The 14,985-nt window shown below is 40.9% G+C and overlaps 1 protein-coding gene across 1 annotated transcript in view; it reads right to left on the minus strand.

Moving 5' to 3' along the window:
* The window catches only part of UBE3C (ubiquitin protein ligase E3C), a 127,158-nt gene that overhangs the window by 3,200 nt on the left and 108,973 nt on the right, over positions 1-14,985 (minus strand). Inside the window, exons 20-22 of the mRNA XM_041751576.1 lie at positions 14,461-14,649; positions 14,292-14,358; positions 6,157-6,287 (exon numbers count right to left, since the gene is read on the minus strand). Of these exons, the coding sequence (XP_041607510.1) occupies positions 6,157-6,287; positions 14,292-14,358; positions 14,461-14,649 (387 nt within the window). The remainder of the gene's footprint in view (positions 1-6,156; positions 6,288-14,291; positions 14,359-14,460; positions 14,650-14,985) is intronic.

Below are 14,985 nucleotides of genomic sequence, written 5' to 3' on the forward strand. Positions count from 1 at the left end.
CCAAAGAAAAATTCATATCTGGAGTCTGATGATCCTCTAACGGCCAGTTTAACAAGATGTACAAAGGAGCGATGAGGCTCCTCCATCAGTTAAAGGACAAAAGTACCAGAGAAGAGGGAGGCCGACAGCATGGATGAGAGAGAGAGAGGAGAGCAGTACACTGAGCAAACGCAGTGGATGGTAGCATCCCTCTGCTTATTTTCTCAGGCACAGTGCACACTCTCTCCATCTCGGCTGCCAGCTCCCGGCCCACGAGCAGCGATGCTTGGGGGGTCTTATGTACCTTCCCACACATTAGTGTGCAGACAAGAAAATATTTTCTCTCTCTCCATTTTAAAATATGTTAGCACACCATGTATCCTGGGGTGTACCTTGATCATTTTTCTCGTGATACCCTGTCTTTATGATCTTTCCCTATCAATCCAATTCCCTCCTTTTGGGGGGCTGAAAGGTATGCCACCAGATGTATGCAGCAACATTTGTTGATGTTATTGATCTTATTAATTTTACAAATAATAGTGCTATGAATAAGCATGTGCTAAGTCACTCCACACTTGTGCAGATGTATGTGAGATCTCTGGAAATGCCAGCTCTTTAATAGCTACAAATAGCCAAGGACTCTAACTTCCTCTTCTGCACAAATGTCATTAGGCATAAGATGTGATTTATATGTTCTCCTCCAACAGGAGCCCAATGAAATAGAGACTGTCTTCCTCCTGAAAGCCTGAATCTGTTAACTCTCCGGCAAGTGTGGTTTTAGCTCTATTACTACCTGCATTCCCTGACTGTGCCAGAAAATGGGGCCCAGGGAAGCAAAATGGTGGCCTACTCACACAGGTGCCTGGCTAGTATCTGGAACTAGGATGCTTTCACCTCCAGGCCAGTGCCCTGTACACTGTCACATGCTTCCTCCTCAGAACTGTGACAAGACAATCTATGCTTTCAACACCAGCGCAAAGGCTCCCACCGATACTTGCTAGCACTCTCTGTGACTGTTCCTCTCCAAGGCGTAGCCTGGCCTAACTGCCCGCGAGGCCAGGTTGGCAGCGGGCGCTGAGAGCCTACCATGCATGTCTTCTGATCTCTACTTCCAGGATTGTATCCTAAGCAGAGACACAGATGATGATTTATGCACAAAGATGTTCCTAGCATAAGGAACTAATAAAAAACAGTAAGTAAATTGTGGTAAATTTGCATGATGTGACATTATGAAGTTTATTAAAACTATTTCAAAGATGACTTAGTATGAGGAACAGTGATCCTGATGTAATGCTGAGTGAAAAAAAGCCTATAAAACTGAGCACATAATCAGCCTAAATTATATTTAGGAATTATGATCGAAGAGTAAAAAAAATGACCTACCAACCACTGTAGTGGAAATGAGAGAACAGAACTGGAGCAACGTCCCTGTTCTGATGGGGATACCTGGAGCCCTGTGCCCCAGCACATCAGGTGCCCAACTGCCCACAACTGCCTTTCAGCTGGTTTTGTTCCGCTTGTGTGTTAGATTTAGCATGTATTTTACAATGGGGCAAAACTGAGGGATAGCACAGCCCACAGAATGCTGAGTTGAGACATACACACTTTTTATCAGCCTTTGTACATTTCCCACTGGTAAATTAAAAACTTCATAAAGTGTATGTGGCAAAAAAAAAAAAAAAGTGTATGTGGCATATAATGTGAGCTAAAACGACTGTCTTTTATATATTTTTTTAAGTTTTTTAAGAATTTATTTATTCATGAGAGAGAGAGAGAGAGAGAGAGAGAGGGCAGAGACACAGGCAGAGGGAGAAGCAGACTCCATGCAGGGAGCCTTACGTGGGACTAGATTCAGGGTCTCCAGGATCATGCCCTGGGCTGCAGGTGGCGCTAAACCGCTGCGCCACCAGGGCTGCCTTAAACCGACTCTTTAAAATTGCAGTTTAGGGATCCCTGGGTGGCGCAGTGGTTTGGCGCCTGACTTTGGCCCAGGGCCCGATCCTGGGGACCCGGGATCGAGTCCCACGTTGGGCTCCCGGTGCATGGAGCCTGCTTCTCCCTCTGCCTGTGTCTCTGCCTCTCTCTCTCTCTGTGTGACTATCATAAATAAATGAAAATTTTAAAAAAATTGCAGTTTATATGCTATTTTAAGTGTCTCGTAAGAGTGTGAGAAGAGGAACCAAAGGAGACACAGCAAGCACATTACTTACATTTATTATTTCACATTCTGAGAACATCGAGGGCAATAATTTTCTCAAATGTGTGAATAAACTAAAATGAAAACATTTCACATTTTGAAACACAAAAGGGCCTCTGCCAGTATAGTCAGCACAGGGGACAGGTGAGTGACTGGCTAAATGGGAAGAGCTGAAATACATTTTGAGTTAAATGCCCCATTTTAGCATTTCTTTCATAATGCTAATTGAATTTCCTATTTGGAGTCTTAAAAGTAAAAAAAAAATGAAGTTCTTCATTGAAATCTGAGTCAAGGGCACTTTTTTGTGCATAATTAAATAGAGCACAACGGGAATTTGCATTAATTCAGAGTGAGAAAAATCATCAATTTGTTATGTGGCCTGATGGCAACTTAACAATTTTCTACAGCGCTTTAATGATTTTTTTGTCTGTAACAATCACATTCATTGAACATATTAAACTTTAATTAGCTTTAGCAGACGCTATTCTTCTCCAATAATCCAGCACTAAGGAGTTTTGTAACTTTTAAATTATGCAAGTTTGCCTTTGCTCTTTACAGAACTGGATTGAAGGACACTGTCTTCTCTTACATCCAAATCCTGTCGACCCTTCACCTGGCACACGGAGCCAACTGGACAGCACAGATATTAAGGTGATTTTTTTCCACCCTGGAAGCTTAACTTAGGTTAAGTTCAAGATTAGCTTAACCCAAGGTTAGTTTGACAATTCCAAAGATATTTTAAAACTCTAAATTAAAAAAAAAAACAAAACTCTAAATTAAATTTCACATTTAATATATTTCAGATCCTTGAAAAAAAATCTACAATAGGGAGATTGTCTCACAGCCTCCAAAAGGTATTTTTCGTGGTACAGTGACAACATGTTTATGATTGTATGGGGGTCACTCACAGGGACAATAGCCTTCTCACTGTGACTCCATCTGGGATTTTATTTTTATTTTTATTATTATTTTTTTGGGGGGGAGCTTTTTTTTTTTTTAAGATTTTATTTATTTATGAGAGAGAGAGAGAGAGAGAGAGAGAGAGAGAGGCAGAGACACAGGCAGAGGGAGAAGCAGGCTCCATGCACTGGGAGCCCGACGTGGGATTTGATCCCGCAACTCCAGGATCACGCCCTGAGCCTAAGGCAGATGCTTAACCACTGAGCCACCCAGGGATCCCTATTATTATTTTTTAAAGATTTTATTTATTCATGAGATACACAGAGAGAGGCAGAGACAGAAGCAGAGGGAGAAGCCGGCTCAACGCAAGGAGGCCGCATGCAGGACTCGAACCCTGGGACCGCAGGATCACGCCCTGAGCTGAAGGTAGATGCTCAACCGCTGAGCTACCCAGGTGTCCCTCCATCTGGGATTTTATTCTTTTTATTTTATTTTATTTTTTTAAGATTTTATTTATTTATTCATGAGAGACATAGAGAGAAAGAGAGAGAGAGAGAGAGAGAGAGAGAGAGAGAGGCAGAGACACAGGCAGAGGGAGAAGCAGATTCCATGCAGGGAGCCCGATGTGGGACTCGATCCTGGGTCTCCGGGATCATGCCCTGGGCTTAAGGCAGCACTAAACCACTGAGCCACTGGGGCTGCCCTCCATCTGGGATTTTAAAAACCAATGTAAGCCCCTTACTTCTCCTGCCCTCTGAACTTGAAATGCTCCCACTGGTCTTTTACGCGGACTCCTCCATTGGCTGCCCAAACGTCTAGAACCTACACCCCTTCCATCCAGCAAGACCCCAAATTTTTACTGGCCTTGGATTAAATGAATCAGGAGCTGGCAGACATCCAGATGAGTGGATCCTCCACTCAATTCTGACAGGAGCATATCTTCTAAACTTCCTTTCATGAATTTTTTTTTACTTCTCAGTTTGGTGTCATTTTGAAACTGGCAGATTCTAGAAGCCTGGTCTTTCCTAATAAAGGTTACTGATAAAATGACCTAATTGTATTACAATCTTAATAGGTAAGAATTCAGCTTCCACGACTGCTTACATGACTAGATGCTAAAACTAAGGGGCCACCGAAGAGGGCTCCCCCGAAGAGGGTTTGTGCACTCGTGCACCGCCCGTGTTCCTGCTCTCCACGCCCTGCAACGGCAACATCCCTGACTGCAGGGACACCTACAGGGAACCAGAAAGCAAAGACATGTTTCTTTCAGGTGGTTGCCCGATTTTCTTTAGGTTCACAGAGGCCCCTTTTCATGTCTGGTCATGGCGCCAGTGCATAAAACCATGAAGCAGATCCCTCTAGTTCTTTTGGGGTCAGCAGGGGGCAGTTACACACCAGACCAGAAGCGTCACTCAATCTTTCTGAATTGCTCTGTTTAGGTGTGTTGCTGGTACACAGAATATTTTAACCCTGTCTGAAAGTTTTTTCCCTTTAACAGATGAGTTTATTCTATGTACATTCACTGTAATGGTTCAGCCTTCTCTCATTGATGTGAAGTGTCCACTTTAGGACTGTTAAGTGTTAACTTTGTTTTCTTTTTTTTTTCCTTTTTTTTTTTAAACTTTGTTTTCTATATCTGGTTAATGAAGTGGGTTCCGTTTGTCTTGTTGGGCATGCTATTTTCCTCCTCTGATACTTTGGAAGACAGAAGAGTGGTTTTAGTTCTAATGTCACTGAAAATTATTCACAGCTTCCAAAGCACAACAATGTCAATAATGCAGGTCCTGTGACCAATAAAACCACTGCCCTCATGCCATCCCCCCCCCAACCCAACCTCTCTGTTTTAGGGCTCCAGCTTTGATGGTACTAGTGGGATGTTGTATGAAGCTACTGATAGTCAACTTTTTTAAAAAGAACTTTTATTTCTAAGTAATCTCTATTCCCAACGTGGGGCTGGAATTCACAGCCCCAAGGATCAAGGGCTGCCCACGCCACTGACTGAACTGGCTGGGTGCTTCTATTGATGTCAATTTTTTTTTTTATGTCAATTTTTAAAAATAGTTTGATTGGAAGGCGCCTGGTGGCTCCAGAGTTTAAGCGTCTGACTCTTGATTTTGCCTCAGGTCATGCTCTCAGGGCTGTGAGATGGACCCATCAGAGTTACCCTTGGCACTGGGTACAGAGTCAGCTTGAGATTCTCTCCCCTGCCCCACACCCCTCTAAAAATATATGTGTATATATACATACAAATAAAGATAAAATAAATAAAAATAGCTTGATCGAAGTCCAATTTATATTTAGAAGTTCTCTGTCCAATTCTTACTTTTCTATACTTTTAAAATAATTTCAAAGTAAAAATTTATTTATTTATTTATTTAAAAGATTTTATTTATTTATTCATGAGAGACACAGATAGAGAGAGGCTGAGACACAGGCAGAGGGAGGAGGAGCAGGCTCCACCCAGGGAGCCCAACATGGGACTTGATCATGGGTCTCTAGGATCACACCCTGGACCAAAGGCGGTGCCAAACTGCTGAGCCACCGGGGCTGCCCACAGTTAAGTTTCTGAAGACTCAAAAGTTGAAGGTGGATTTTCTACTGCGTGGGGTCAGCGCCCCTCACCCCGTGCCGTTCAAAGGTCAACTGCACCTCTGCTCATATGTTATCATTCCCAAACACACGACATCCACATTTTGGGTGTGTATTTTCTTCAGTTCAGTAGTAAAACTGGCCTAAGGTGCATTACAGACTTAGGAGATGGGCCGGGGAGCCCACCTCAGGGCCTGGCAGCCTGCAGGCCCCGTTCACAGGCAGGCATGATCACTGCCATCACACCAACAGGTTAACATGAAGACTGGCAACACGAAATACACCTAATAACCAAAACTTAATCAACCTGGCCGAAATACTTAGTTAATGTAGCTAAAAATAGAAAAAATTGGTGTTATAAAAGCCCTACACAGTATATGTTACTCCCTGAGAACAATGGGTAGCACACTACTTCATTTAATCCCATGTGTTATGCTGCTGTTCCTAGTTACATGCTGGTTTTTAAAGCAAGTGACACAAAAGCTGAATACCTTAAAGCCCAGGAGAGGGGGTCGGGAGCAGCTGGTCACAAACTTGAGCAGCTTACGCTTTTCTTCATCCGTGAACCCTTCCACAACTCTCCAGAAGACTTTGATTACAGGATGGTCAGCAGAATAGCCTCCTATGACAACATGAACAAATGTTTTACTAAAAACAAGGTAATTACAAAACAAGATTGTCCTAAAAACCCCAGAGCAATAAACTGGTAAGAGGAATTCACTGCTGCCCACCTGCTAGTAATGGATGCTAGCTCACGGCTGAGAGCCAACTCCAGAGACACCTTTCTTTGTTTCTAAGTAGGCTCCACACCCAACATGGGGCTTGAACTCAAGACCCTGATTCATGACTGAGCCAGCCAGGCATTCCAAGAGACACCACTCCTTCTGCTCCTGGGAGATGATGGACAAGCACAGGAGGAGGCAGAATGAGGCATAGCCTGCAGCTACAGGATGAGCCCTGGCAGCAAAGGAAGCTGCAAAGGGGTCTGACTCTTAGGAACTCTGCTGGCAGTTAAAAACCAGCCTCTGTTCAGTAGCAGACGCTAAATAACAAAGGCTTTATAGGAGAGCCATATATCTGAAAACAGCACACGCTGGGATTTTTATATCTAATAGAGCTAGTTATTTTCCCAATGTGATCGTAGTGTCTAAATTCATTTTATCACCTGTTCTTGTGATAATAAGGTACAGACCATGGCTAACCACTAACCCTAGCACACGATGAGACCACTATTCTCAAATGTAATATCTGCTACTTACAGCTTTTAATCTAGTTAAGTGCTTCCTAAAACTGAAATAATTGCTATATATTGTTCCCTCATTGTTAATATACTACAGAAATAACATCGATAAAATATCTTAAGTGCATTAATTGGCACCAAAATGAATATGATAATATTTTAAAACCTATTTACTGGAATAGCTAAGACCATTAAAGGTATAAGCTTTCAGTGCAGATAGGGTAATGCAAACAACCCAAGACAATTTCTTGGCAAAGGAATGGTTGGATTGATTTCATTTTTTTAAACTTATGACTTGATAGTAGGGACAAAGTGACCTTATGTATTATCTGCCTTTACATAAACATTAGAGTTCAAAATTACAGCAATAAGAATTACAGAAAGGGGAGATACATGCATATATTTATATACATAAATAGATACACATTTACTTATGTAAACGATGTTAGCAAATGTAGAGTTTTGCAACAGTCGCCGTAAACCACTTTGGAACATTCCCATTTCCTTGAGCGAATCCCATGTTCCCCTACAGATAACCAGCATCTGCTATCTCTGCAGGTGTGCTCTCTGGGATGGCTCATCCACATGGCAGAGCACACGCAAACACTGCCACCTGTACCATGCTCTTTTTCCAAAACCCGGTCAGAGGGACCTGGGAGGAAAGCCTGGGAAACAGCACTCAATAAGACAGAGGAGGGGGATCCCTGGGTGGCTCAGAGGTTTAGAGCCGCCTTCACCCCATGGCATGGTCCTGGAGTCCTGGGATTGAGTCCCACATTGGGCTCCCTGCATGGAGCCTGCTTCTCCCTCTGCCTGTGTCTCTGCCTCTCTCTCTGTCTCTCTCTCTGTGTCTCTCATGAGTAAATAAATAAAATCTTAAAAAAAAAAAAAAAAGACAGAGGAGTCTGGGCGGGGTGGGTTCTTTAAACTGTGGTAAAGTACAGAAAATATATTTCATCATTTAAACCTTCTTATTTTTAAGATTTTATTTATTTATTCATGAGAGACACAGAGAGAGAGAGAGAGAGAGAGAGAGAGAGAGAGAGGCAGAGACACAGGCAGAGGGAGAAGCAGGCTCCCTGTGGGGAGCCTGATGTGGGACTCAGTCCCGGATCCCAGGATCAGGATCACATCCTGAGCCAAAGGTAGACGCTCAACTGTTGAGTCACCCAGGCGCCCCATTTAAACCTTTTAAAATTTATCTTTATTAAAAAAATAATTTATTTTTTTCCTTTTTTAAAAAATTTTATTTATTTATTCATGAGAGGCAGAGAGAGAGAGAGAGGCAGAGACACAGGCAGAGGGAGAAGCAGGCTCCATGCAGGGAACCCGATGTGGGAATCCATCCCGGGACTCCAGGATCAGGCCCTGGGCTGAAGGCAGGCGTGAAACTGCTGAGCCACCTGGGTTGCCCTTTTTTTCCTTTTTTAAAAGATTTTATTTCAGAGAGAAAGAGAAAGAGTGTGAGGGAGTGCATGAGTGAGGGGAGAGGAAGAGGGAGAAGCAGATACCCACTGAGCTGGGAGCTTGACGCAGGGTGTGATCCCAGGACCCCAAAATCACAACCTAAGCATAATGCTCAACCAACTGAGGCACTCTTTAAGCCTTTTTTAAGAAAAATTTGAGAGAGAGAGAGAGGGTCATACGGTGAATCTATATTTAGCTTTTTGGGGAACCACCAAACCATTTTCTGTAGTGGCTACTCTATGTGCCTGCCATCCAAGAACACAGGCTCCAGTCTCTCCACACCCTTGCCAACACCTGTTATAATTTTCTACATGGTGTCTGTTTGTGGTCGTCTTCATGGACGTGTGAACTGTGTTTCACTGTTGCTCTGATTTGCATGTCCCCAGTGATTAGTCATGTTGCACATCTTTGTGAGATTACTGGCTGTTTGTGTTATCTTCTTTGGAGAAATGTCTAGTCATGTCCTTCTTCCATTTTTTAAAAAATATTTTATTTATTTATTTATTTATTTATTTATTCACGAGAGACAGAGAGAGAGAGAGAGAGAGAGAGAGAGAGAGGCAGAGACACGGGCAGAGGGAGAAGTAGGCTCCATGCAGGGAGCCTGATATGGAACTCGATCCCAGGTCTCCAGGATCAAGCCTTGGGCTGAAGGCAGCGCCAAACCGCTGAGCCACCCAGGCTGCCCCCACCTTCCATTTTTGAATTGGCTTGTCTTCTTGTTGTTATGAGAGGTCTTTATATATTTTCTTTTTTTTTTTTTAAGATTTTATTTATTCATGAGAGACACAGAGAGAGAGAGGGAGGCAGAGACACAGGCAGAGGGAGAAGCAGGCTCCATGCAGGACTCTATCCTGAGTCTCCAGGATCAGGCCCTGGGCTGAAGGTGGCGCTAAACTGCCAAGCCACCGGGGCTGCCCGTCTTTATATATTCTGAATATATATATATGATTTCCAAATATTCTCCCCCTTCTGTAGATTGGTCTTTTAAACTTTCTTGATAATGTCTTTCGATGTACAAAGTTTTGTAATTTTGATGAAGCCCAATTTATACATATTTTTTCTTTTTTTGCTCATGCTTTTGGCCTCATATCAAAGAATCCAATACCAAATCCAAGGTCATAAAGACTTACCTTTTCCCCCTTAGAGTTTTATGCTTTTAGCCCCTACATTAAGATTGTTGCCCAATTTGGCGTTCATTTTTATATATGGTGTGAAGTAGGAGTACAGCCACTTTTTAAATCATGGTAAACTTTTCCAAAGAAGCTACCATTCCACATTCCCATCAGTCAAGAGGGTTCCAATTTCTCCATATACTAACACTTGGTACTATTTACCTTTTTGGTTGCAATCTTTCTAGTGGGTATGTTGTGATATCTCATTATGATTTGATTTCCATTTCCCCAAAGATGAAATGTTAAACAATTGTTCATGTGATTCTTACCAGCCATTATAATATATCTTCTTAGGTGAAGCTTTTTTTGGCCATGCTTTGAAATTCAATTGCTTGTCTTACTAAGGTGTGTTCTTTATATATACACACACACAGTGGATGCAATCATTATATATATTACCTGAAAATAGTTTCTCCCAATCTGTGGCTTGTTTTTTCATTTTCTTTTTGTTTGTTTTTTTTTCATTTTCTTAATAGTATCTTTTGAAGCACAAAAGCTTTAATTTTGAGCAAGTTCAATTTTCTATCAATTTCTTTCTTTCTTTTTTTTTTTTTTGGCTCATGCTTTTGGGTGTACAACCAAAAATTCCATCTAATCCAAAAGTCATGCAGATTTTCTCCTTTATGTTCTTTTGGAGGTTTTATGGCTTTGGCTTTTTTTGTTTGTTTTGTTTTATGGCTTTGGCTTTTACCTATAGGCTTCTGATCCTCTGTTGAGCTAATTTTTGTATATGGTGTGAGGTAAAGGTCTAATCTCATTTTTTTCCATGTGAATGTTGTCCCAGCATTCTCGTATTGTCAAGTCGGTGGTAAAGTGGCCATAAATATAAGGATTTTTTTTCTGAATTCCTAATTATCAATCAATATGCTAATCCTTGTGCCAATACCACAATGTCTTGATTGCTGTGGCCTTATAGTAAGTTTTAAATCAGAGTATAAATACTGTAACTTTGTTCTTCTACAAAATTGTTTTGGCAATTTTAGGTCCTTTACATTTCCAAATGAATTTTAAAATCAACCTGCTGATTTCTACAAAAAGGACTACTGGGATTTTGATAGGGGTTGCACTGAATTTGTAGAGTAATTTGAAGAGAATTATATCTTGACAATATTGAATTTTCCAATCCATGAAGCTGGATTACCTCTCCACTTCTTTAGATCTTCTTCAATTTCTCACAGCGGAGCTGTGCAGTTTCCAGTGTTGAAGTCTTGCATGTACAATTACTTTGCTATGTTTGTATTTTATTCTTTTTGATGTTACTCTGAATGGAACTGTTTAATTAATTCCTTTCTTGGTTTGTATGTACTGATTTGTGCTGTCACCTGTTGAAATTTTTTTTAGTTCTCATTTTTTGTCAAGCTATGTACGAAGAAAGACGGTTTTACTTCCTTTTTGGAAGGGGGGGTGCAGTGAGAGAGAGAATCTAAGTAGGCTCTATGCCCAGTGCGGAGCCCAATGCAGGGCTTGAACTTACGACCTGAGCTGAAACCAAGAGTTGAACACTTAACCGACCGAGCCCCTCAAGTACCCCTAGTTTTACTTGTTTCAAGTTTTCTTTACCAAGCTGGCTGTTTTTCTTCTTTCTTCTCTCCCTCCTGCCTTATTGTACCAGCTAGAAACCCCAGCCAAATGCCTCTAACTTTCACCAGTGTGCTGGCAGCTGTGATGTTTCTGTGCATGTCCTATATCAGGGTGAGGAATTCCCTTTTGTTCCTGGTTTCCTGAGGGTTTTAATCCTGAACAGGTAAGAGATGCTTAGATGCTCACGGGTTGCGCTTGCTTATTCTTTCTCTTTTTGCATCTACTGAGATGACTATGTGAGTTTTGCTCTTTATACTGCCATTACTGCTTATTACATTAATACATTTTCAGATGTTAAATTACCCTTGCATTCATGGGATAAATGCTACTTAGCTGCTGGATTCAGTTTCCTAATATTTTGAGGATTTTTGCATCTACGTTCCTGAGGTACATTATTATTTTCTTGTGTCATTTTTGTTTGCTTTTGATATCAGGCTAATAGTGATCTTTGAGGAGAGAAATCCTCTCTTTACCCATTTATAGCTGTAAATCTTGTACAGGATATGTTTTTAAGGCTTAAATACTGTTCTGAAAGAAATATTAATTTTATAGTATTTAGAAAAAAGAGAGAAGTACAATGAAGAAAAGTCACCTGTAATTTTGTTAACTGTAAATGACTTATTATTTTATGAAAATGGACTTTACATTTTTTAATTTTTAAAAATAGGCTCTTGCAACCCTGATAACAAGACACACATGCTCCATCAACTGAGCCAGCCAGGCACCCAACACTGAAATGACTTTAAAGTTTTCTTGGTTTTGAAAAGTGAATTATGCAGTGTATAACATAATAAAGAAAGAGAAATAACACTTTATAGAAACAAAGGTGCCTCATCATCTCACAACCACTTAACACTTTTGCTTAGATCTTAATCCCAGCTTCGAAGATGTGGTATCACATGCACACATTGAATTCATCATCACGTGTACTTAAGGTTATATTTTAAATTTTCTAATATATATAAAACATTTTTTTACATTATGTTTTACTGTTTAAAAAAGTAATCTCTACCCCATGGTAGGGTTCAAACCCACAATCCTGAGATCAGGAGTCACATGTTCTACCAAGCACCCTGGTATATAAAATACTTTCAGGGCACCTAGGAGGCTCAGTCGGTTAAGCGTCCAACTCTTGATTTCAGCTCAGGTTGTGACCTCGGGATCCTGGGATGGAGCCCTGAGTCGGGTTCTGTGCTCAGAGTGGAGCCTGCTTGGCCATTCTATCTGCTACTCTCCCACTCGTGCTCCCATATTCTCAAATTAAAAATAAATAAATAAAATCTTTGGAGAAAAAAATTAAAAAATACTTTAAAATGTCCATGTGCACATTAATGAAAAGAATCAATGACTCACAACTATAGATTTCTCTAATATGTATTTACAGATGAGAGAAAAAGACTGAAAGGGTAGAGTTATCTTCAGCCAAGCTCAAGAATATATGCCACTTGCTAAATGTTAATTACTGCTTGCCACATTTTCCCTGTGAGTCCTACTTATCATAATCTCACCCCTGAAATCTTCAGATCCTTTAATAAGGAATTTAACTTCTTTCTGGACTTCTCTCATTAAAAAAAAGAAAAGAAAAAGACTTTATACCCTGAAATATACATGAAGTTACTTATTATAGTGGAAGGTTAAATAAATCTTATATATTTATTTAATCTCGGGCAGCCCCGGTGGCGCAGCGGTTTGGCGCCGCCTGCAGCCTGGGTGTGATCCTGGAGACCCTGGATAGAGTCCCACATCGGGCTCCCTGCATGGAGTCTGCTTCTCCCTCTGCCTGTGTCTCTGCCTCTCTCTCTCTCTCTGTCTATGAATAAATAAATAAATAATCTTTAAAAAAATATATCTATTTAATCTCAACAATTAATTGCACAAAGAGTACACACACACACACACATTTTTAAAGGAAACAGAAGTTTATGGAATACATCTCAAGGGAGAGGCAAGCAGGGCAGCAGAGGAGAAGCTGTCTCCTAGAAATTTTTTTTTTTATTTTTGATGCTAAACAAACAGAATGTATACTATAAATTATTTATCACCACAAACTAGAATAATAGACTATGAAAACTCACCAAAATGAGTGATTATTTTAAGGATGATTTTTTTCCCCTCTATTCACGGCTAAGTATATATGAAGTTAATCTTTTAAAAATCTTACAAAAGCCCAAAAGATACACCAATTCCATCTCTGAATAATTTCATTATTTCTCTAACGACTAATGTTGTCAAGCACATTTCTATGTGTCTATTGGCCATTTGTGTTCTTTTTGGGTTTTCATTTTCTTGAAGAGCAGAAACTTTTAAGTTTAATTTCATAACCCTGAGGTCCAATTTGTTTGTTTATTCTTTTATTGTTAGTAAATTGTTTTTATGTTTTTAGTTAGCCCTGTTTTAAAAACAAAAGAGGGGGATCCCTGGGTGGCTCAGCGGTTTGGCACCTGCCTTTGGCCCAGGGCGCGATCCTGGAGTCCCGGGATCGAGTCCCGCGTTGGGCTCCCGGCATGGAGCCTGCTTCTCCCTCCTCCTGTGTCTCTGCCTCTCTCTCTATGTCTATCGTAAATGAATAAATAAATCTTTAAAAAAAATAAAATAAAATAAAAACAAAAGACTTGGGACTCCCGGGTGGCTCAGTAGTTTAGCGCCTGCCTTTGGCCCAGGGTGTGATCCTGCAGTCCCGGGATCAAGTCCCACATCGGGCTCCCCGCGTGGAGCCTGCTTCTCCCTCTGCCTATGTCTCTGCCTCTCTCTGTGTGTCTCTCATGAATAAATAAAATACAATAAAATAAAAATAAAATAAATAAAAGCAAAAGACTGGAAGCAACCTACTGCATTGGTAGATACTTACAAAGACATGGTGTAACGAGAGAACCACAAGTGCAGAATAATGTGTAAGAATGAGGAAGGTGAGAATTCTGTATTTGTGTGTAAATATACAGAGAATTTTTTTTTTTTTTTTTTAATATACAGAGAATTGAGAGGAGTGGTTACTTGTGGTGGGACAGAGGCAGCACGGGACAGGAGGGGTCTCACTGTACACCTCCATCCCCATGCTGGGCTCTAAACCCTGGGAATGAATTACCTATACAAAAAGTATACTAAAAATTAGTTTGGAAAGATCTATAATAGTTTCAGGGATAAATACCCAGCAGTGACAACATACCTGAATAATTTGTAAAGGATTTTAGGTCCTCCAGACTTATGGGAACTTGTGCACCAGAAATTAATACCTGGAAAAAAAAAGTTCAATTCATAAAATTTGAGGTAGATTTTAAGAAAGCTTTTCCATGTTGGAAGACAAGTGTGACTCCCAGCACCAGTAAGAAGTGTACCTGAATCTCCTGCTGATCAAACATTCGCAGCCACTCTAGATTCACCACATTGGCCAGGCCCTGTCTGAAGGCCAGGCAGTGCTGGCGGATCTGTCTGTTCAATCTGTAGTCAGCAACAAGGTGGATGTATGCGATCCTGTTGGCACTGGTGACAGGGATGTCTTTTCCACCAAATTTTAGTTCTACTACCTGTAAATATTAAAACAAGGGTCTGAAAATTCTAAAAATGACTGGATGAAAAGAAAAGCAAGAAGCACATACTTCAAAGAAATTTGACAGCATTGCTCTTGTGTACAAGAGTCTACATAAAAAGCCATACCACTGCTGCACACACCAGTCTGTGTGAGTGCAAAGATGCACCCTTGGTGGGAATCTCCAAAGCCTGGCATCTTATTCTGTCTTTAAGTTAATCGTTAGTCACCAATGTTTCTTCAAAGTAGTAAGGAATGATGTGGCAATGTAATCACAGCGACTTTGTTTTAAAAAATTAGGAATCTGGGGCCCCTGGGTGGCTCAGCCGGTTGG

This window comes from Vulpes lagopus, chromosome 4 (assembly GCF_018345385.1).
Source record: "Vulpes lagopus strain Blue_001 chromosome 4, ASM1834538v1, whole genome shotgun sequence".
NCBI lineage: Eukaryota > Metazoa > Chordata > Mammalia > Carnivora > Canidae > Vulpes > Vulpes lagopus.